At 37.7% G+C, this 25,974-nt stretch overlaps 1 protein-coding gene across 1 annotated transcript in view; it reads right to left on the reverse strand.

Moving 5' to 3' along the window:
• LOC150104035 (hemicentin-1-like) overlaps positions 1 to 25,974 on the reverse strand; it is a 594,473-nt gene that overhangs the window by 270,115 nt on the left and 298,384 nt on the right. The window contains exon 14 of the mRNA XM_090396386.1: positions 5,604 to 5,699. Within this exon, the coding sequence (XP_090252512.1) occupies positions 5,604 to 5,699 (96 nt within the window). The remainder of the gene's footprint in view (positions 1 to 5,603; positions 5,700 to 25,974) is intronic.

The raw sequence follows: 25,974 nt of genomic DNA on the forward strand, positions 1-25,974 counted from the left end.
TTCTGTAGTTGGATTGCCAGTTTTCTTCTGTCCGGATTCACATTATTTGTGGTGGATGGTTCCTTATCCTCTCACCATTGAACTAATGCTGGAGTTTTACAAGGTTCTGTCCTCTCACCAACCCTCCTCCTGCTATCTATCAATGACCTACTTCAGTTGACCTCCAACCCAATACACAGTTTTGCAGATGACAGCACATTGCACTCCTCCCTTAAATTTGATAAACCTTACTCTACACCAGGGATTCTCAACCTATGGTACATGTACCACTGCCTTACTGGTACATCTAATATCTTGAATTAAATATAGTGGTATGCCACTGGAAAAGGTTGAGAATCCCTGCTCTACACAGTTCACCTCAACCTACAAAACATCAAACCATCCTCCAATGGGGTTCAGATAACCTCATCAATTTCAATGCTAATAAAACCAAGTTCTGTTCTATTTCTCATTAAAAAGAACCATTTTTTTTTTCCCCAGTATTCTTTTTGACAATACACAATTTGAGAAATCTTTTCTTGGAATTACCCTGACATCAACACATCACAACCACTGCATCCTCAGCTTCAAAAAAAACCAGGATTTCTCTTTCTCTCAAGATGTTACTTCACTCTTAAACAGCTGATAACCTTATACAAATCACAAATATGCCCAGCTATTGAATACTGCTCTCACATATGGGGTGGGGTCCCTGAAAGCTCCCTCAGAATGCTTAACTCAATACAGAAGAAAACAATTAGACTTATTAATGACCCATCTCTTACCAACTCACTCCCCAAACTTTTGCACAGATGTTTGGTTTCTGCAATATGTATATTCTATAAGCATTTCCATGGGAAATGCTCATCTAAAATAACATCAATAATTCTTCCACTTAGTATTAAGCTCTTTGGAACACATGCAGCTGCTGCTCAACATCCCTTTACAGTACACCTCGAAACAAACAGAATAAGCTTCTTTTCCTCCTCCTTCATCCTTGCAACTGCTAAACTGTGGAACAGTCCTCCTCCCGCTGTTCCCCAAGGAGTACAATATACTGTATAGTCATTAAAATCAAATGTAAACAAGTTCCTCCTTTCCCAACCCACTACCCGTACACAGTACTAATGTACTATAAGTTAATCAACCAACCTCTCACATATATGAGCTCAACATAAAAAAAAAAAAAAAAAAAAAAAAAAGTAGCATATGCCAGAAGGAACTGAAGGTCAAAAGAATGTTAGATCTGATTATAGTATCAGAGGGGGATTTCAGAAAGAGATGAGACAGTTCTCCTTCAATCTGAAGACAGTGATCATGTTATACTGACTTGGAAAGTAGCTAAGTTTATGGATCTTCTACTTATAAAAAGTTACATGCTAAACTACAAAACAGGAAATTATGACCAACTGCAAATATGCTAGGTTCTGTCCCATAAGTTGCTAAGATGAGAAAGATATCAGAAGTGCATGGGAAGCATTTAAAAATTACTTAAACTATGTAATATTGGAATGTGTCCCTAGAATTAAAGAAATATCATGTGTATGATATCAGTTATGAAAATTATAAAGAATAGGATAGAAGATTTACAAGTGGAAAGCAAAGTTGAAATTGGCTCTGCAAGCTAAAGACAACCCAAAAAGAATAATTCTGTCTATCAATTCTATCATTATGCTGCAAGTAAAAGAAAGAAAGTGAAAATTTCTTTCTTTTAATTGTGGCATAATGACAGAATAACGCTACTGAATGCATTGAGTGCCCATTTGCTAAAAGCTATCAGTATCTCTGAAGTGATGGTAGTGGTGGTGAAGATTTTGAAAAAGTTGGTAAGCGATTATATACATAAATGGATTCATAGTGAATATATAATTTGCAAAGTACAGCATGAATTTATTAAGTAAAAGTAATATTCTTCTGCATTACTTCAACTATGGTATCTCTTCTGGGTCTGGCTCCCACTGATGAGTCTTCAATAAAAGTCAAAACTGGTCTGGGAATGACCGCCCTTCCCATAATGTATTACACATGTAAGAATATGTCTTGCATTATGGGATACTAAGGCAACTGTTGTGAAGTCTTTATATTCGATTAAGTATAATGTATATACAAATAATGTATATACAATATGAGGGTGGTTCTGAAAAGTTCTTGGCCTAACAATGAAAAAACGAATTTATAATTACAAAATCATTTGTATTTTTCAACATAATTTTCCTTAAGATTATTACATTTATTCCAGCGATGCTCCAGCGCCATTATCCTGGATCTAGGTTCTCAGTAGGATCTGAAAAATATCCCTCTACAGCTGTAATTCGAAGAAATCTTGATTCGAAGAAAAATGCTGACCAGTGAGGAAGAGTTTAGTTTTGGGAAGAGATAGAAGTCAGAGGGAGACAAATCTGGGGAATATGGTGGATGCTCCAACAATTAATAGTGCAGATCACTTAATTTTCCCATTGCCAAAACATCTTTGTGGGCAGGTGCATCGTCCTGATGAAAGATGATATTTTTCTTCTACAAACCGGACCTTTTCTCAAGAATTTTTTTATCTAGTCTGGTTAAAAGGTCAGAATAATATTCCCTGGTTATTGTTTTACCCTTTTCAAGATAATTAATAAACAAAATGCCTTTAGCGTCTCAAAACACGGATGCCATGACCTTTCCTATTGATGGAATAGACTTTGTCTTCTCTGGTGCTGAACAACCGGCTTCTGTCCACTGTTTTGACTGCTGTTTGGATTCTGGTGTGTAATGGTGAATCCAAGTCTCATCCATAGTAATAAATCGATGCACAAAATCAGTTTTATTCTTGTTAAAACGCTCCAAGCACTGTTCAGAGATTTTCATGTGAGTATGTTTTTAATCTGCTGTGAGCAAGTGCGAAAAGCTTTTTCATTTGAAATTCTTCATGCAAAATATATCCTACATGTTCTTTTGAAATGTCTATAGTCTCAGCAATTTCACGCACTTTGACTCGCCGTTCATCCAATACCATATTGTGCACTTGATCAATGATTTCTGATGTTGTTACAGTTTTTGGATATCCTTCATGTGTATCATCTTCAAGGCTGGTACAGTTAAGTTTAAACTTGGCAGCCCATTTCTTTATTGTTGAAAACGAAGGAGAAGAGTGTCCATAAACTTTAATAAACTTCAAATGAATTTCTTTTGGCATTAAATCTTCTTTTACAAAAAATTTTATAACCAATACTCAATTTTATCCATTTCAAGGGATACAGACAACACTTTTGCTTCAGACAGCTGTATAAAACAAACTACTTCATAGAATGACTTGCAATTTCACATGAATACTTATTACAAATGTACCAACTTAGAAAAAAAAAAAATCTTGCCAATAGTTGTCTTCTGTGGTTGAGGCTGAGAACGTCTCAAACCACCCTCATATATAAGTAGCCCAGTTGTAGAGTTACTTCATGCACAAACTTTGAATACACTTTGATAAAGGACAAAACCAAGAATATAATTTCTTGGCATTTGTAATTTATTGTTTTGCTAATGGATGGTATAAATTATGGACAACATTGTATGTTCTGAGATGATATAACTGTAGTCAGTTTGAATTATTCTACCCAACAAACTTTCATTCTAGTGAACTGCTGCAAAGAAACTCATATTTTCTGTTTAACAGAACAAAACAGATATTTAAGAATAATAACAAACTTTTCAAGTAATTATTAACTGGAATTTCCTCTTTTCATCAAGTCATTTTCATAGGCACAAAGGTATGAGATATGCATTTAGGCAGAATAATAAGAAGAGGATAAATACAAATTAAGTAATTTGAGTCTGCATTCCTAGCTGGCATTCTCCATGCATACAGTCATAGGATTATATTCCAATAACACTAGCAGGTTCTCCCAGGCATGCTGTAAAAAGCAAAATATCAGTATATGCATAATGTACGTCAGAGTGACCTATGTGACCGAGCCTAATCTAGATACATAAAGCTCAGCATCTATCTACACTGAGTGGTCCCTTTATTAGGAACACCTTCCCATTTTCCCAAATGGGTAGGTGTTTGTAATAAAGGGGACAGTGTATAGATGGCAACATGGATAACAAATCTAACTTTGGACTGGCTTAGCAGGCACATGCATGACACAAGTTAGTAGACACAAGTATGAAGTACAATTGGCACTGATAAGTGCATTTATAATATTTCATGTAATTTATTACGTAAAATATATAATACATAATATTACATATTACATAATATATAATATTTTTTTTCAGTTGATTCAGTGAACCATCATCAAATGTGAAGTACCAATACTACAATTACTGCAATGTAGTTCAGACATATCCTTGCAGGATCCCCAATATTTTGTAGAGGGAGTGAGAGGAGAATGCTGTTCAGGTTATAAGAAGGTTGTGGAGCAGTAGCAGATTTTTTTGAAAGTCTTTGAGATTTATATTTACATCTGCATAACAAAGTCTTTCTTTCTTCTCCCTCAAAACCCTCGGATGGATCTGATGGTTTGTGTCGGTGACACAGTGACACAAAGGCAAAAGTGAATGCAAGAAACAACATACTAAGAAAGCTTATCTCCTCCAAATGGGATGCAGACCCTAGTACACTGAGATCTTCTGCCTTGGCCCTTTGCTATTCTTCTGCTGAATACGCCTGTCCAGTATGCTCCAGATCCTGCCATGCTGAAAAATGATCCAGCATTGAATGAAAGCTACTGCTTAATTACAGGATGCCTGAAACCAACACCACTAAAAGACCTGTATACTTTGGCTGGTATTGCACCCCCTTCAATTTGAAGATCTGCATTCTCAGCTGATGAAAGAAGCAGACAAATGAATGATGAATGCCAGCCACTATTCGGCCAGACCGCAGTGCCCCAAAGACTAAGATCCCGACATAGCTTCCTGGCAACTGTTGAACCACCTAAAAACCTCCCAGAGACAAGACTTCAACAATGGCTTGCATTATACCCTGAAAATAATACTGGTATTTCAACAGCCGAACATCTTCCACATGGTGCCCACTTGGACTGGAATACTTAGAAAACTCAACAGACTTCGAACGGCAGGATGCTGCAAACAAAACCTCATCAAATGGGGCTACCTCACTGGTCCAGACAATTGTGAGTGTGGGACAACCCAGTCTATGGAACAACCTTCTTTCTTGTCCCTTTCTTCCATCACCTTGCACAAAAGAGGACCTTATATCCTGCACAGAAAGAGCAGCTGATTGTGCAAGATACTGGAGGAACATCTGACCATATTTAGTGTATATAAGTTATGTAGTATAGTTTCCTTTTTTCATATTTAATTATTATTCCCTGCATAATTCACCTATCAAATCTAAGCTGATCTCATTGTAATGTATCCTAATTTGTTGTAAATAGTAAGTAAGTTGTACCCCTTACTTACTACTGTACTACTTGTGTTTGGATACAAAATAAAAAAGTGACATAGTCTGTAATTTTGGAGTGGCTGAGGTGTAGATATTGGACTTGTTTTCGATGTCCATTGAGGTGTCGTACCAGCTATGCTACAGAGAAGGTCTTTAAAATTCTTTTTAAAATTAAAACTCAAGGATAATGAGTAAAACTGACACAACTAAAAAAAATATAATATCATAAATAACATACCAATTCCTGTAATAGACAGATTAGCCTCAAGTTCTTGCTGACCAAATCTGTTTTTTACTATGCATACATATGTTCCTTCATCATTAATTGATGCATCTAAAATACAAAAAAAAAAAGACTTTATTATCAGTCTAACAATTAACTACAAAATATTCATGAATTATTAAAAATATGTTAGCAGTAGAAGTACTGAAAAAAACTCATAAAAAACTCAAAAACTCAGTGATGTATACAGGAGAAGTTAACATACTCTGTGAGACAAAGCATGCTATTGTCTGCTTCAACTATAACAGGTCAGGTGCTGGTATTTCAAGAGACATCTAAATCTCTTGAAAGGAGATGAAGTTTGCATTTCCTCCAAATATAGAAACTGTAAGGTATGAAAGATTTCATTTATTTTCACACCTTACATAACTGAAAACTTTGCAAAAGTTTTCATTTATGAAAACTACCGCACCAACAAAGGGTGTGGAGGCAGTAACTGAGAGAGATACACAGATTATATGTAGGCTGTTCAATAAGCTATAAGACTATATTTATACAGAAAACAGATTACCTTTAATCGTCATCATTTACATGGACTTTTTTTTTGAAGTAACTACCGTGAGACACGATGCATTTGTCCCAACGTTGCGTCCACTTCTTAAACACATGTGAAAGTCCATTTTCTGAGAGTTCTTTCAAAACCGCCTCTGCAGCTTTTACACATGCTTTGTTGCTTTCGAAATGGCGGTCTCTTAGTGGTTTCTTGAGCTGAGGAAACAGCCAAAAATCGCATGGTGCGAGATCAGGACTGTATGGAGGGTGTGGTAGGATATCTATGTTGTTCTTCTGCAAAACATCCACTACACCACCAGCAATATGTGGCCTTGCATTATCGTGGTGCAATAAGAAGCCATTCTTCAGCAATGGACGCTTCCTTTTGACGTGCTGTACCATTGTCTGTAAAACATCCGCATAGTATCAGCTTTACAGTATTCCTGGGTTCTACAGCGTGTTGGTAAACAATGCCTTCATAGTCAAAAAACATTACGGTCATAACTTTACCAGCCGATTTTACCGTTTTTGCTTTATTGGGGGGGGTAGGCAAAGACGGATGCTTCCATTCACTGCTTTGTTGTTTCATTGTAGGGTCATAGTGATACGAACAAGCTTCATCTGCTGTAATGATGCATTTTAAGAAGTTGTCGCCTTTTTAGTCCGGTCTTTAGTCCTTTTTATCCAGTCTTTCTTTCCATTCTGTGCACACATCCACTCGATGCTGCATTTGCTCCAGTGTCAAGAGTTTGGGAATCCATCGAGTGCAAACATGTTTTAGTCCCAAATGTTCAGCCATGATTGAGTGAACACTTCCCACAGAAATATTCAGGACAACATGCAGCTGCCGTACTGTAATTCTGCGATCCTCCTTGATGATAATCACTGCTGCTGTGTTGATCATTGTCTCTGTGATGGATGTTGAAGGTCTTCCCTCACATTCAAGATCTTCCACATTTTGCATTTTGCCTTCCTTAAAAGTTTTATGCCAGCGAAAAACACTTGCCCTCGACATTGCTTCGTCATGGAAAGCTTCGTGTATCATGTTAAAAGTGTCCGATGCCGATTTTTGCAAACGCACACAAAATTTAATCGCATAACACTGTTCCAAGGATGCTTCCATTTTGACAACTGGTCACAGCTCATAGGCACGCCGAAACAAGCTTGCATTTAGTCATGTTTCACTTTGGCACATCAGCCCGTATACGCCATCTATCAACCTCTTTTGTTAATACAGACAGCAACATTTCTTTATTCCACAGAAATTAATATTGTGATGAGTGGTTTCGCGACAGTAAAATTAGTCTTATTACTTATTGAACAGCCCTCGTATATATTGTGCTTCACAGACCCATTACTAGAGTTACTGTAAATGTACAATAATAATAATTATTATAATTATTATTATTATTAACATCCAACCTCCATGGAGTCAGAGGCTCATCGTGGGAAGTGAACACTATTGCACACAGTGCTCATCCAACCATGCATTAAAATGATTCAATGTGTCTACATTCACAACTCACTCAAGCAATGCATTCCACTCACCAACCACTCTCCATGAAAAGAACCTTCTCCTCACTCCTCGGCTAACACTCTCTTTATACAGTTTCCAGCGATGGCCTCTTGTTCTAAACCCATCTCTCATTCTATGAAAAATTTCTTCCATATCAACCTGATAACAACCACTGACTAGCTTATATGTCACAATCATATCCCCCCCTCCCACCTTCCTCCTATTCACAAGGCTTTGCAATTTACATTCTCTCAATCTGTCCTCGCACTCCACATTCCAAAGAATCTTCTCTGGACTCTTTCCAACATATCCTCATCACCATGAAAACCAGGCGACTAGATCAGTGCAAAATAATCCATATGAGGTGTGAATAAATCTTATACAATGACCACCATAACCTCTTTATTTCAACATGTCGGAGTCCTCTGCATCATTGCCATTATCTGATGTCATTTCTTCACAACTTGTGCAATGTAGCCCCTAAATTTCAGGTCATCATTCATCACCACTCCTAGATCTCTCATTTTCCTTTACCTCCATTATAGTTTCCCCCAAAAAAGTGTATACTTTGTATCCCATCATTGCTTACCAAATCTCAAAACCTTACACTTTGCAACATTGAACTGACAGTTCCATTTGCCTGGCCATTCATACAATCTATTCAAGTCCTCCTGCAAGGCCATAACATCGGCTTGACTCTGTATTGCTTTCCTCAATTTTGCATCATCTGTAAACAGCTCCATAACACTAGTTAAACCTATCCCAATATCATTAATATGTGCAAATCGAACAACAATGGCCCCAGCTTGTGACTTCCTCTAACGGGATACCGCACCCCCATATACAACTTTATGATACCTATCTGAAAGCCAGTCACCGATCCGACTCAGAAGTCTGTTATATTATTATTATTATTATTATGAGACACCTCCGAGGAGTCCAAAGATTCAACGAGGAAGGGCATCTACTCTACAATTCTCTGTCTCAAAGTACAAAATCAAAGTACACCACTGTATATGAATCTCTCCTGTCCAAGGGTATTTGTCACCTTGTTATAGTACATAAGTTAGTAAAACATGATCTATCTTTAACAAATCCATGCTGATAACCACAAAGAATACTGCTACTTTTAACCTAATTCTGCATAATACTTACATCGCACCAATCTCTCTAGTACCTTCACCAGAACTCCAGATATACAGATTAGCCTATAATTTTAAGCCACAGCCTCATCTCCACCTTTATGCAGTGGAACAATTTTATCTTCTTTCCACTCCCATGGAACCTATCCTGTTGTAAGACTCTTATTAAGCAAGCATGCCAATGTACTGCCCTGGAATATTCCCTTAAAATGCATCATGATATGTCATCAAATCCTATCAACTTATTGACATCAAGGTTATTTATTTCCTCAAATAATTCCTACTCACTCACAATTAAGCCATCCTCTCCTATGTCCTCTATGTCATCTACACTTAAGTTTGTCATAAGTTCATTATGATCCATCTGATCAGGATAAAACACCATTATAAATTGATCACTGAATACTTCAACACTGTCTTCCGCAGCAGTTACCATTCTTCCATTTTCATACATTAACATCATCGTACCATGGTCATTCTTCCTTCTACTTGCCACATATCTAAAAAACTCTCTAGGGTTTTTCTTTGCCTGATTTGCCAATTTCTATTCATACTGCACACTGCACTTTTTGTTTTCCTTACTAACTGAGTCACTCTTCTGGCTTGTTCTCTATACCCTTCATGAAACTGATTATTACCATTATTCATCTTGTACTGCCAAAGTACAAGATTCATGCTTAACCCCCTCATTCATCCATTTTACACCTACCTTATTCAGTCTTTCGGGCCTTTGGAATACACTCATACATTGTTGTTATGTATTTCTTTGTCAGTTCCCAAGCAGCATTTATTTCCTTACTGCTCAGCTCCTCATCCCATGCTATAGCTCCAAGCTGTGTCCTAAACTTGTCATAATCACCAGCCTTACATATATGCTTTCCTCACAGGTCTGCATATGGCTAGCCACAACCCAGGTGATCTCTTCATGATCACTCTCACCAACTGGAGAAAAGTGAAACCTCACTCACAATTACATTCTCTGATGATATGATAAGATCTAAAACTCTCAACCATTGTATGTCTTCCTTTACATGCTGCCCAAGATAGTTATCTCTCAAGAACTCAAGAAATTCATTTTCCTTATTTCCAAATGCTATTTCTTCATTCCAATCTATACTACCATAATTAAAATTGCCCATATTAATTATCCTTCCTTTCTTCACTAATCCAAGTTGTTTATACATTTCTTCATCACAATCCTCCACATTCCCTGGCCTATAGCAACATCCAACTAAATATGTCTTCCTGTCAACTTCCATGTTAAACCACACTGCCTCATAACCAGTTTCACTATTTTCATCTTTCATTCCTACCTTATGTGAGATAATTCCCCTACTATCATCAGTAGCATTCCCTCTCCCTTCTTGTCCTTTCTATCCTTGTGAAAAATACTGTATCCCTCCAAATCTATTCCTGTTACAATATCATCTTCATTCAACCATGTTTGGGGTTGAATGAAGTTGAATGAAGTTTTGGAGTGAATTAATTCAATCACTGAAACCATTTCATCCACGTCATTTCTGATACTTGCAGCATTTGTAAACAAACACAGCATTTCATTTTTAGGTCTCTAACAAGTCCTATCCTAGCCCTTGCCCAATCACCTTTATCAGTACTTACCACATATATCGACTCAGCCTCAACTTCCCCACCCACATAGCAATATACTCCATCTCCATACACATCCACTATCAACATCTACTCTCCCTACGCCATGTCTCCCTGTCCACCCGAGCCTCACCTCACCATTTTCCTGTTCCTCTTGCATTCCCGTTCTCTCTTCTTCTCTCATACTATCATTGTTTCCACTGCCAAGCGCTCTTGTTGCTTCAGTACCATTCTCCTGATCTTTCACTTCACTCTTACTTTTGATTTCTTGCATTCAGCACACACTATACTTCCATTTAGCAACACTTTCTCCAATGCACTCACTCCAAATCCATTTGAATGCATCCCATCACATCTGTATAATTCCATTCTTCTCTCAAACACATGCCATATATCCTCAAACTCTACTCCCTTCTCTTCACACAGCTCCAATAGCATGTCATTGGTAAAATTTTCTGTTAAAAAAAAAAAAAGTAATTATATTTTCCTCTATTCATTTTCAAATGAAAGTTATTACTTAATATAGCTTTAAAAAAAAAAAAAAAAAATTTTCTATTCTCTAGCAAAGAGGTGTTTCACCTAAGTGTCATGTATACCACACTACACTTTGCATTCATTCCCAGTCTTTGCGCTCACTGTACTCATCAAGAATGCACTCAAATCACTCATATTTCTTAATGCAAACTCTGCTTTTTATATCCTTATTCACCATCCTAACTCGACATAGTATCCTATCCTTATTCACCATTCTATCCTATGTTCTGCATTTCTAGAAATGATTGACTGTCTTTTATTTTTGCTATCTCCTCCCTGCCACTCTTTAAAATTCATTCCAATTTTCCATTTTTAAAACTGTTCTTAATAACTGTTTTAATCATAGGTTCTATAAATTATTATTATTATTATTATTATTAAACAAGACCTCATGGAGTCAAAGACTAGGAGGTCCTTTTATCTCACACACATCTCATCATACCGCGTCTTAAACAAATTCAAACTCCTTGCAGACACCACACTTTCAGGCAAAACATTCCAATCAATCACAACTCTGCACGAAAAAACCTACCTCTCACTCCCCTATTCACACCCTCTTTACACAGTTTCCAGGGATGACCTCTGGTTCTCCCCTGATCTCCCACTATTCTCTGTAGAACTTCTCCACCACTGATCCTATAACAACCCCTTACCAACTTGTAGGTCTCTATCATATCTCCCCTCTTCCTTCTCTCCACTAGACTCTGCAAATTACATCTTTTCAATCTTTCCTCATAATCGACATTCCAGAGGTCAGAAACTAACTTAGTCAGTCGCCTTTGGACCCTTTCCAACATCTCTTCATCCTTCTGAAAACCAGGTGACCAAATCTGGGCACAATAGTCCATGTGTGGCCTAATCAAAGCCTTATACAATGGAACAAGAATCTCCCTACTTCTACACGTCAGTGTCCTCCGCATCATTCCAGAAGTCTTTGTGTTGTCTTCACAATTTTAGCAATGTGTCCCCTAAATTTTAGATCCTTATCCACTATCACCCCAAGATCTCTTATTTCCTCTACTTCCAACAATATATTCTCATCAAGCATAAATTCTGCATCCCATCTTTGTTTTCCAAATTTTAAAACCTTACATTTTGCAACATTGAACTCACACACCCATTTGCTTGCCCAATCACTCAATTTATTCAAGTCTTCTTGCAAGGCCACAACATCTTCACTACTCTTTATGGTTCGTCCCAACTTCACATCATCTGCAAACAACTGAATATCTCCATCCAAATCTTCGCCAATATCATTACTATACAAGTTAAATAGTAATGGCCCTAAAACAGATCCCTGAGGCACTCCACTAGTGACTTCATTTTCCTGGATATTGCACCCCCATACACAACTTGTTGATACCTATCAGATAGCCAGTCTCCAATCCAATGCACTTATCTAATATCCAACCCCATTTGCTCTAGTTTGACTGTCAACTTATCATGAGGTACTCTATCAAAAGCTTTTGCAAAATCCAAGTATATTACTGTTTATCCTTCTCCTCTGTCAAAGGAAGCAGTCACTTTATTGTAATAAATAAGTAGATTACTAAAACACGACCTCCCTTTAGCAAATTAATGCTGTCCATCAAAGATTATACCATTGTTGTCAACCCAACTCTGGATCCTAGTTCTCACAAGCTTCTCCAACAACTTAACCACAACACCTGACACACAGATAGGTCTATAGTTTGATGCTTGAGTTCGATTACCTCCTTTATAAAGTGGCACAATCTTGCCCTTCTTCACTCTTTAAGGACTTGACCTCCCTTTAGCAAATCCATGCTGTCCATCAAAGATTATACCATTGTTGTCAACCCAACTCTGGATCCCAGTTCTCACAAGCTTCTCCAACAACTTAACCACAACACCTGACACACAGATAGGCCTATAGTTTCATGCTTGAGTTCGATCACCTGCGTTATAAAGTGGCACAATCTTGCCCTCCTTCCACTCTTTAGGGACTTGACCGAGTGCAAGACTCGTATTAAAAAAATATGTCAAGGCAGGTGTCAACTCTCTGGCACATTCCTTCAGAATACGCGGTCATATATTATCAAGTCCCACAGCCTTATTTACATCTAGTTTACTCAACTCCCCAAACACCTCTTGCTCACTTACAGTCAGTCTCTCCTCCCCATCATCAACTGCTCTTAATCTCTCCATGAAGTCACATTCACAAGATTGAAAGATCTTTATGAACTGCTCATTAAGTATCTCCACCACACATTCTGCAACAGCTGTCTTTATACCATTTCCTCCAATCAATGTCATCCTTCCATAATCATTCTTTCTATGAATGAACAGCAGTTAGCTAATGAAGCTAAAAAAAACTCCCTAGGATTCTTTTTAGCTTCATTAGCTAACTGCTGTTCATACCTCTCTTTAGCTACTCTCACCAACCAAGTCACCCTCCTTGCCTGGTCTTTGTAAACCTCATGAAATTGGTTACTTCCACTTCTCTTATGCTGCCTCCACAATGCCCTTTTTCTCTGTATTGCATGCTTAATCTCTTTATTCATCCATCTCACACCTACCTTATTTAACCTTCTCACCCATGATATACATTTAGACATTGCATCTACTAAATATTTTTTGAAAATCTCCCAAGCTGCATTGATCTCTTTTCCAGCTAACTCCTCATTCCATGCTACCCTTGCAAGCTGTCTCCTGAACTCTTCATAATCACCCCCCTTGTAGTTCACAGGGGTTCTTGCAATGCTGGCAACCACCCAAGTAATCACCTCATGGTCACTTTCACCAATTGGTGGATGATTTGATACCTCATTGATAATTACATCCTCCAATGAGATGACCAAATCCAAGACCCTTAATCCTCTTGTGCCCTCTGTTACATACTGTCTGAGGTAGTTATCCATCAAAAACTCAAGAAACTCATTTTCTTTACTTCCAGTTGCTATCTCTTCATTCCAGTTTATATTGCCATAATTAAAATCGCCCATAATGATCACACTTTTCTTAATTGCTTGGCTAATTTGATTATACATTTCACTATCACCACCATCCACATTACCAGGTCTATAACAACATCCCACCAAGTATTTGATTCTATTCATCTCTATCTCACACCATACTGCCTCAAAACCACTGGCCCCATTTTCCTCTTGCATCTCTATCTTGTATGGACATAACTCTTTCTCTATCATCAATAGCACTCCCCCTCCCTTTTTACTCCTTCTATCCACACGAAACACATCATACCTTTCCATCTCTATTCCTGTCAGGATGTCATCCTCATCTAACCATGTCTCACTTATTCCGACAATCTCTGGGTGCACAGACGCAATTAGTGCAACCATTTCATCCGCCTTGTTTCTTATACTTCTAGCATTATTATACAAACACAACAACTCATTTCTGGATCTCCAACTAGTTCCACTGATACCACTCACTTGATGTGATCTCTCCATGCTAGACTGGGGCCATTTCCCTTTCTGCTTCTTCATTTTAGAACCCTTTGCAATTCCATCTGTTTCCTTTTGATCCCTGATCATCCCATTACTTTCCTGCCTACACATGCTCTCACCTCCTCTTGGAGCATCCAACTTTCTCACGCTGTGTATCCCTGTCCACCCTGAGCCTCCCCGTTTCCCTGCTCCTCTTGCACACAAATTCTCTCATTTTCTATACTCATACCACTCACTTCCCCATTCATTTCCACTTCTTCAATCTCTCCTGTCTTACTCTCCTGCTCTTCCACATCACTCCCCTCTCGATCTGATTCATTCTCTCTATTCACTTCTCCACTTTCCAGCAGCAGTCTCTCCAAGAGACTCACACCATAACCACTCAAATGCAGTCCATCGCTCCCATACAGCTCACTTCATCCCTCAAACTCATTCCACACATTAACAAACTGTACTCCCATCTCCTCACATATTTCAGCCAGAATATCATTCGTAATCCTTGCTCTCCGCCTCATTTCACCACAATCATACCTAGGCAACATACTGACTACCCTTCCTGTCACACTATTCTCCTTTATCTTTCCAAGCAGTCTCCTGACATTCATTTTGACATGCTCTTTATTCTCTCTCAAATCATTTGTACCAATTAATACAATTAACTCTTTTGCTCGTTCCAGCCTCATATTCAATGCCTCAATAACTCTACTAATTTTACCACCTGGAAAACATACCTTGTGCATTTTATCCTCTAGCACACCTTTAATAATGGAGTCGCCATATAACGCCACTCGCTCATCTTTTGTTAACTCTTTCATGCCATCATGATTTATTTTAATAGTTTTGACCTGAATTCTCTTAATTTCATTCCGCATCCATTTCATTTCTTGCTTCATCCAATCCAATTCACCTTCCAAACCTCGCGACACATTCTCTCTATCATTAAATCTTTCTAACTTTCTAACTCTCGACCCCCTCTTCTCACTTTCCCTCTCATTCATCCTTCTTTGTTTCCGTACTTTCAGTCCAACATACGTCCAACTTTCACTATCATTCTTCTCACTTTCACTCTCACATATCTTTCTTTGTTTCCATACTTTCGGACTAACATGCGTCCAACTTTTGCTATCATTCTTCTCACTTTTACTGTCATTCATCTTTCTTTGGTTCAGTACTTTCGTTCCAACATGCGTCCAACTTTCGCCATCAGTCATTCTTTTTTCGCTATCATTCATTCTTTCGATTTTTTTTACTTGCGATTTCTGTATCACGCCATTTCTACTTTCATTCGTTCTCTCAATTTCGTTTCTTTCCGCCTCACTTTCGTCCCTTTTAACATCCGTTACGGTTGTCAAATCACTCTTTTTCTTTTTTCCTGATTTTTTAACATTTTTTCGCCTGTCTTTCTCGCCATCCTTCTCTTTCAAACGTGCACTCGCGACACAATCGGTACTAGCACTTTCTGTCATCAACTTCATATTCGCATTCATCGATTCCTCGTTCAGGTCACATTTCGCACACACCCTTCTTCCATCCGCATTAAACATCCACAAATCATTTATGTAATCGAAGGAATACGTATAACAGACCTCACACTTAACGAAACGACTGAAATCCAAATTAAAATCATGGAATGACAATGCCACCGCCATTTTTTTTTTCTCTGCAGGTTACTAGGTCTAATATTAACGATTTCGTATTTAGTTTAAGCAAGGAAAAAAACCCACACTAATAATATCAGTAGCGTACAACGTTTACAGCCGCTCTTACTTAAACAATTACGCATATATACTTAATTATTCCTAGTAAAACTTATCTGAATCAGGAGCTCTTCAAAACACGTCCGTAACGCCTGACCCACTAGCACCCTCCAAATTACACTCCCAAAATCTGTCTTCATCTCTCACATTGCAGTATTGAACTTATTTCCATTATCCAAGCCTCTGAATCCTTTCAAAGAATTTGAGTATTATTCAAACTCCAGTGTTAACCAAATTTGCACAGAGTAATCTAAACATAATCTATAATCAATATTCCTACTAAGCTTTGTGCATGTACACAAGCATACCAGTCAAGCAGGGAGTGCACGCACTTAGTTACTGCGTACAGGGGAGAAATTATTAAATTTATTAACTAAATAAATTTAGTAATTTCTTCAATATCACCACTTCCAATATTACTCTAACCTATTCCAACTTATTATTATTATTATTATCCAGGCCTCCATGGAGTCAAAAGACTCATCATGGGAGGTCGTTTTTAGGAAATGGAAAGATTATCATACCACTCCTTATCATATCATATCATACCTCGAATCAATTGCCTGTTCCTGCTCTTACCACTCTCTCAGGCAGTGCATTCCATGGTTCACCCACCCTCCATGCAAAGAAACCACTCCTCACCCTCTTGCTCACAGCCTCCTTCCGTAACTTCAAGGGATGGCCCCTTGTAATCACTCCTTCCCTCTGTTCGACCAAGCAAAAGAACTCCCCAATTTCTATCCTGTAACTGCCTCTCAACAGTTTAAAAGTCTCAATCATATCACCTCTCCTTCTCCATCCACAAAATTCTGCAGTCCACATTCCCTCAGTCAATCCTCGTAACTGACATTGTACAGCCCTGAAACCATCTTTGTTATCTCCCTCTGTACCCTTTCCATAGTTAATTTATCTCCTTCAAATCCTGGGGACCAAACCTGAGAACAATATTCTATGTGTGGTCTGATCAAGGTCTTATACAACGGAATGATAACTCTTTTATCTCTGCAGGTCAGCAACTTTCTCAGTATTGCAGCAATCCTCTGAATTATCTTCACCAACTTTGCAACATGCTCCCTGAATTTCAGTTATCTACCAATCATCACCCACCAGATCTCTTGTCTCCCACTACTTCTCCAGTATAGCACCTCCAATCGAGTATGCATCCTCCACATCAATGGTTCCCAAACTTCAAGACTTTACATTTTGCTGCATTAATCTGATACCCCATTCATTCACCCATCTGTCTAGTTTATTCAAATCCTTTTGCAGGGCTGCCACATCTGCACTATTACTGATAACCCTTTCCATCTTCACATCATCCACAAACAACAGAATATCCCCTTGCAATACATTGATAATGTCATTGATATAAAGGTTGAACAGTACAGGTTCCAGTACTGAGCCCTGTGGAACACTTGTAACCTTCTTTTCCATGATACTGCCCCACCATACACAACTCTCTGATACCTATCAGACAGTCAATCCTGAATCCGGTTGACTAACCAGACATCTAAACCCATGTGCTGCAACTTAAATATCAGCTTATCATGTGGCACCCTTATCATGTGTCAAACGCTTTTGAAAAATCTAAAAAAATGGCAGTATATGCCTCTCTCTCTCATCAAATGCTTTTGTCACTTTATTATAAAAGGCAATCATGTTACTAAAGCAAGAGCGCCCTTAACAAATCCATGTTCATTCTCACAAATAAAATTACCCTCATCTGCCCAATGCTGTGTATAGTCCTTCACTAATTTCTCCAAGACCTTAACAACTACTGATGACACACAAACTGGCCTATAATTAGACACTTCCAGTCTGCTACCACCCTTGTGCAGCGGCACTATCTTACCTTCCTTCCATTCCTAGGGTACCTTTCCCACAGCCAGACTTTTATTGAAGAGCCAGGTCAACAGAGCTGTCAATTCTTTAGCACAATCTCTCAAAATTCATGGTGAAATACCCAGTCCCACAGCTTTACCGGTATCCAGAGTACTCAGTATTTGGAACACACTCTCCTCTTGCACCTCTAAAATCTGAACCTGCCCTATCCATCTAGTGTTAAACCTTCTTCTCCAGGATGAAATACTCCAATAAACTGCTCATTGAACCTCTGCATCAGTCACTCTATTCCCATTTTTATCCCACAATGTCAATCATTTCTCCTCTTATTGGCAAAATAGCTAAAAAATTCCCTAGGATTTTCTTTGGATCTTAGTGCCAATCTCTTCTCATATTCTAGTTTTGCCTTCCACACCATACTGGTCACTCTCCTGGCCTCCATCTTATATTCTTTGTGTATCTTCCCTTCACCTCTCTCCTTATATCTCTTCCATAATCTCTTTTTGAACTGCAGTTCCTGTTTGATATTGTTTGTCATCCACTTTATACCAAAATGTGTCTGTTTCTTCACTCGTGGAATGTAGCTTACTATTGCTGCTAACAAATATCCTTTCACAATTCCCCAAGCACCAATGATATCCTGGCCTTCCAATTCTGTCCTCCATGGAACTGCCCCTAGTTGATACCTAAAACTATTATAATCACCTGCCTTATAATTCCACATACGTTCCCTTTTCTTTGATACACCTGCATGTCTGTTCATCTTCCAAGTTGAAACCACATGGTCACTCTCTCCAACTGGTGTGAGAGATGTCATCTGAGTTATTATCAACTTTTCTGATGCTATGACCAAATCCAAAACTCTTGAACCTCTTGTTCCCTCTATTACATGTTGCCTAAGACTTTTGTCCCTCAAGAATTCTAGAAATTCCATCTCTTTATTACTACATGCATTTTCCTCTTCCCAGCTTATACTGCTGTAGTTAAAATCTCCCATAACAATCATGCTTCTTGCACTTGCCAAGCTCAACTGCCTAAACATCTCCTGCTCCCCACCCTCTCTGCTCCCTGGTTTATAGCAACACCCCACTAAATATCCTTTCTTAGCCACTTCTACCTCACATCATCATCATCAAATTTCTGCCATGTACCCTCAAGTGGTGTACAGGATATGATACTACTACATGAAAAATTTACGTATGCTTTCAAAACCATTGGTGTCACTGCCTTCCAAAGCCTCCACTCTTAGAGGACATAAGTCATCACTTATCATAAGGTATTCCACCACCACGTTTTCCTTTCCTATTCTGCCGAAAAATGCTGTACCCTGCCACTTCAATTCCTGTTATTATATCATCCTCCGTCAACCACATCTCAGAGATCCCAATAATCTTTGGCTAGACTGACGCTATCAGCGCCACCAATTCATCTCCTTTATTTCGGATACTCCTGGCATTAGTATAGAGCATTAAAATGTCACTGCTTCTGTACCTATCACTGTCCCCTTTTCGACCCCACTGGACTCAGTGTTACCTGATGTCGTTCCCCTTCCCCCAAGCACCCATGCATACCATGCACACTGGGTGCTTCCCCCAAGCACCCAACTTAACACACTATAATTAGTTACTTTTCATTTATGCCATGTGGGAAAACTGCTACAGGGGAGAAATTATTAAATTTATTAACTAAATAAATTTAGTAATTTCTTCAAAATCTCCACTTCCAATATTACTCTAACCCATTCCAACTTAACACACTATAATAAGTTACTTTTCACTTATGCCATGTGGGAAAACTGATGCTAACATCATCAAGTTACAGAATAGTACAGACACTTGAATTTGTGAAAACAGTTATGGATTTTTGTGGCTATGCTGATTTAAGCAAATTAATTTAGTGGGCACAATTTTTTACAGCTACATGAAAAATGGGCAACATGAGAAATATGAGACATATTACATTAAGAGTTTTAGTGCATTAAGCTCTCAAAATATCACTGTATAGAAATATTTAGAATGCAATGTACAAGAAGGAGAGGTGATATGATCGAGACTTTTAAACTGTTGAGAGGCAGTTATAGGGTAGACGTTGGGGGAGTTCTTTCGCTTGGTGGAATGTTGGTGCGGGAAGGAGCGATGACAAGGGGGGGGGGCATCCCTGGAAGTTACGAAAGGAAGCTGTGAGCAAGAGGGTGGGGAGTGGTTTCTTTGCGTGGAGGATAGTTGAACTGTGGAATGTATTGCCTGGGGGGGGGAGAGAGAGAGTGAGTGGTTAGAGTAAGAATTGTCAATGAGTTCAAGGAGTGGTATGATAAACTTTGTGTTTCCTAAGAACGACCTCCCACGATGAGTCTTTTGACTCCATGAAGGCCTGGATAATAATAATCCTTTAATGAAGATACTGTATCAAATTAACAGTTTGTGGCTAATGACCTTTCGCTATTTTGAGTACATGTTATGCACACACTGAGATTGGAAACTGGTGCACAAAATGTTTTTTGTGCACACCTGGGTTTGGCAAAAATTAGAGGAGCATTGTCTATAATCTAAATATAATTAAAGCCTTATACAGGAGAGCAACCTGTGGAGTATCTGATTATCATTCAGATATGCCCCATTTATATTTTAAAAATTCACTTACTTTCAAAAGTAAACATTTAAATTCAATACACTGGAATGAGATTAAGAAATAACTTTCTCTCATTTCCCAGTTTCAGTAATATAATACAGTCAATGCCTTCTAACACTTATTATTAATTTTATTTTTTCAGAATTGAATTTACTTGTCTTTCATCTCCACTGAAAGAATGACATAAGAATGTATTCTTATTACATAACACCTCCAAGGATTCCAAGGAGTCATACTGGGAGGCACTCTACTCTACTCCACTACACACACACACACACACATCCTACTGTCTCCTCTACTAGTTAATTCTCCAAATACACAAAATGACACTACCAATACCATCAACTCTATGTACTGCCTATCACAACCAACAACAATATGTTTTGTCTGTAAATCATATTCAATTTTGTAAGATTTAAAGGTGTTTGTTTCAAACAATCTTTATAATTAAGTTTAAGCTAAAAGGTATTGCTAGATGCAGAATTTATGCTTGGTGAGGATATATTGTCAGAGGTGGAGGAAATAGGAGATCTGGGGGGGGGGATAGTGGATAAGGATCTGAAATTTAGGAGACACATAGTCAAAATTGTGAAGACAACACAAAGGCTTCTGGGAAAGATGCAGCAGACTCTGACTTGTAGAAGTAGGGAGATTCTTGTTCTATTCTATAAAGCTTTCATTAGGCCACACATGGACTATTGTGCTCAGATTTTGTCACCTGGTTTTCAGGATGAAGAGATGTTGGAGAGGGTCCAGAGGTGACTGACTAAGTTAGTTTTGAACCTCTGGAATGTCGAGTATCAGGAAGGATTGAGAAGATGCAACTTGCAAAGTCTGGTGGACAGAAAGAAGAGGGGATATATGATAGAGACCTACAAGTTATTAAGGGGTTGTTATAGGATCAATGCTGGAGAGGTTCTACAGAAAATAGTGGGAGGTCAGGGAAGAACCAGAGGTCATCCCTGGAAGCTGTATAACAAGGGTGTGAGTAGGGGAGTGAGAAGCAGGTTTTTTTCATGCAGAGTTGTGAATGATTGGAATGCCTTGCCTGAGAGTGTGGTGTCTGCAGAGAATTTGAGTGTGTTTAAAGCATGGTATGACGAGCTGTGTGTTTGATAAAAGGACCTCCTAGATGAGTCTTTGACTCCATGGGATCTTGGGTAATAATAATAAATGTCAGTGATGTAATGGCAAAGGAACTCTAAAACACACAGAAAGTTTTAAAATTTCAACAACTGCATTTTTTTTTTACAAACGACAAATATCAAGAGCTTATCATTTGATTACTTTCACAGACTGCAATGGTATAAAACTGTCTTTACTTACCCGAGAGTTTTATTTTACAAATATGTTCTACCCATAGAAAAATTTCATTAAGCTTAACCAACAGTTTGAAGAAATTGCATGCATGTGCAGACTTGCAGGAAGCAGTGCAACTTCTATCAACAGCTGTGAACAAGAAATCAGTGTGTTGATATTGGAATAGAATAATGCCTTTAGAGAAGATAAAGTTGTAAGTTAAGGAATGGAACACAGAGACCAAAAGATTTATCTGAAAAAGTTACTTTCAGATAAAGTTAAAGATAAATATTATCTTTCAGATAATGAATAACTACTAGAAGATATGAAGGAAGGGTTCTAAAATAATGTTTGGAAGGATAACCTATAATGCAGTTTTCAAAGAAAGTTAATTTTTTTAAGCAATGAGATTATTATTTTTGTCCTTACTTAGATGTTTCTAGCAAACATTTTAAAATGAGGAGGGAATATTATAACTGTTTTTAGAGAGAAATTTATACATTTTTTAAATAGCCATCATCATGTTTGCACAACTTAAGAATCTGTGTATTACATATGTGGAGACAATGAAGAAGAGTATTGTGAAACAATCCATCAAGTGAAAGAAATGCTTTAACAAACATGATGTCAAGTCAGATTTCTGTGCCAAAGTTGTTTTATGGACATTTTTCTGAAGCAAGATAATTAATGGTAATATTTTCACAATAAAGTCTTCTGAGGTAAGCAATTTTTTCTCTCTCTCTCTTTTTTTAAGAAGGACATCAGCATTAAAAACAAGCAAAGAGTTTATTTGAACATAACTGTTATGTAACTGTAGTGGAAAACTTAATATGTCAAATTTACAGGGATTAACAATGCAATTTTGTTTGTTTGTTAAACATTAACTTTTTTAATACTGAAAATGAGTTGTGTATATGAGAGAGTGTAACTCTTATAAATTTGTTTCATTAAATTTTATGTAAATTAATATATTTTCTATATTTTTTTACACTGATTAAACAAATATTTGTTTTTCTACACTTCTCTTGTCTCATTTCCTGAGATGAAGACCAATGAATGTAATGAGTGTGATTTGTTTAAGACTTGAGGAAACTGACATTTTTTTAAAATAAATAATTAGATACAGAAAAGGAAATAAATATTATTGGTACAAACCTTAGTGGCAATAAAGAATTTGGTATTTATTATAACTATCTTTTATTTTTTACTTTATCTTTTACTGTATCTTTTATAGCAAGCTACAACTTAATTTTGGGGAATTTCTAAATCAGTTTAAAAAAATGAAATGAACAATCTTAGTGGTGTTTATTTAAATTTGTAAATAAACAGTACAAATAAAAATAAAACAGTACAAATAACAGTACATATTTTATTATTAATCAGTAAAATAATCTTTTCAATACGTGTGTTTTGTGTCCCTAATTTAACAAATATGAATGCTGATCACCGTGTAACCTTAAAAGAAAGAGTCATAATAATCCATGGAGATGTGACCCACAAACAGTGCAGCCTCTACAGGAAACTAAAGCTACGTAGTTCCATGTTAATTAATCGACTGGCCTTTTTGAAACGATGTAGAGACAGCAACTTAATACCGAACTGCATTAAACTAAAGAAGAAATTTACATCAGTTAAAGCGCTCCGTATCTATGCCAGGCTAGAAAAGGCTTTGTTAAGAGAACAAATTCACAAGACACAAAAGAACCTAGCATCGACCCAGGCCAAAGTGTTACAACTGAAATTTGAGCTATCTAGTTACGTTAATCAGGAAATTTGGAATATTCTAGACAGGATCACAGACGACTCGGTCAAGCACCTACTACTCAAAAACAAAGAACAATTAATAACAAAGTTTCAAGCATTAAAACTACAGGAAAGCACAAGACAATTCCGACGGCATAACGGAAGGAGCAGCCAATCACCCAACAACACAGTTAGGAGCAACCAACCACCATTGGACCGCTGTCTGGTTATCAACCAATTGGATTACAACCTCACACAAGGTGAACTCTCGCTACCTGAGAAAGGTTTAAATTACACCATTGCTCCGAGGTCAGTAAATAAACTAGATATAATATATCATATCGAGAGAGGTTTAAGATCCCTCCCCACCAATGTAGCTGACAAAATACGGATGGAAACTGTCTGTTTACTAAATTCAACCAAAAAATTAAGCGGCAACCTAAACAAAATGGATAAAGTGGCCCTCAAATCCCTAAAAAATAACTGTGACATTATTATCACTAAAGCCGATAAAGGGAACGCCACTGTTGTTTTAAATCGTACAACTTACATTGAAAAAATGAACCATTTGGTATCGGACCACAACACCTACCAAATGGTAAATTACAACCCCACACAACATAACAAAAAGAAAACTACTGAACTACTTAAATCAGTTAACACGTGGCCGGAAGAAACAATCAAAAAATTAATACCGCAGTATGCCAAAAGTACACAAAACAGACACGCCATAACGTCCAATTGTGAAAGGAATTGACAGTCCGAATTACTACTTAGCCAAAAAATTAGCGGCCACACTCAAAAAATTGGTTGGTCATTCCCCTTCCTACATAAAAAATACACAACAATTCATAAACAAAATTAAAAATATTACACTCAACGACCAAGATCTATTAGTCAGCTTTGACATAACTTCCCTTTTCACCAATGTCCCAATCAATGATACTATCCTACTCTTACCACACGACATCATGGCCCTCTTTGCTCACGTACTCCGCTCCGGATACTTCGTGTGGCAAAACAATTTTTACCTTCAAAAAGAGAGTACCGCCATGGACTCTCCACTCTCCCCCCCAAGAGCGAACTTTTACATGGAAGGTTTTGAGCAACGAGCTCTAGAATCGGCGTGTCTAAAGCCCAAAATTTGGCTCAGATACATCGACGATATTTTCGCCATTTGGCCCCACAGCTGCCAAGCACTAGATACATTCCTTAGCCACCTGAACAAACAACACAAACGCATCCAATTCACCATTGAAATTGAAAAAACAACTCTCTTCCGTTCCTAGACACACTTGTCACACGTCTTCCTTCAGGCTGTCTCTCCTTCTCAGTTTACCGCAAACCTACACACACAGGCCAGTACATACACAAAACTTCTTATCACCACCCAACACAAAAACTAGGGGGTCATAAGCACCCTTAAACACAGAGCTCAAACCATTTGTTCAAATGAACAAGCTCTTAACCATGAATATGAGACCATCAAACATACCTTTATAAAAGGTATAAAATTTATATAAAGTATATATAAAGTATATAAAGTATGGATACAGTATAAAAACCATTCACAAGATCCTCCACAAAGATACCACTAATAACAAAAAAGATTTCAAAAATGCTATTGCTATACCATATGTTAGAGGCATTTCAGAAAAAATAGACAGAACACTACACAAATACAACATCAAAACCACCTTTAAACCCCCGACAAAATTAAGACACCTACTCAGTTCTTCCAAGGATCCCCTGCCACACTTAGCCCACCCAAGAATACTAATGATTTCTCCTATGTATGATATACATACCATACATAGGGGAAACAGGGCGAACCATCCCAATCAGAAAGGATGAACACAAACGTCACATAAAATACCTCCATTTTGGAAAAACTGGCCTTTCTGACCACGCACTCCAAACATACCACAGAACTGACTGGAAAGGTACCAAGTCCCTACACCGCACCAAAACCTGGTTCAAGCAGAAATTCAAGGAAGCTTGTGAAATGCTCAAACATGATCCGAATCTGAATAAAAATGATGGTCTAACAATCCCAAGAATGTGGAGGACCCATCTACAACCTTCCTAGCAACCACGAAGAAAAATCTCAATACAAGACCTAGTGAAGTGGTTTTTTTTTTTTTTTCTCTTGAACATTCAGTAGTAACCTGTACTGTACAAATCCAAATTATAATTCCAGAAGAATCCTAGTACGTGAGGACTTTAGCAGAGTTTATTGTAGTTTTTATTTTTATTTTTATTTTTTTTTATTTATTTATTTTTTTTATATAATTTTTTTTCCACTAGAGGGCAGGCTAAGGAAAAAGATTAGTTAAC

The sequence above is a fragment of the Typopeltis vanoorti genome, chromosome 8 (assembly GCF_054136105.1).
Source record: "Typopeltis vanoorti isolate ZY-2024b chromosome 8, IOZ_Tvanoo_1.0, whole genome shotgun sequence".
In the NCBI taxonomy this organism is placed as follows: Eukaryota; Metazoa; Arthropoda; class Arachnida; order Uropygi; family Thelyphonidae; genus Typopeltis; species Typopeltis vanoorti.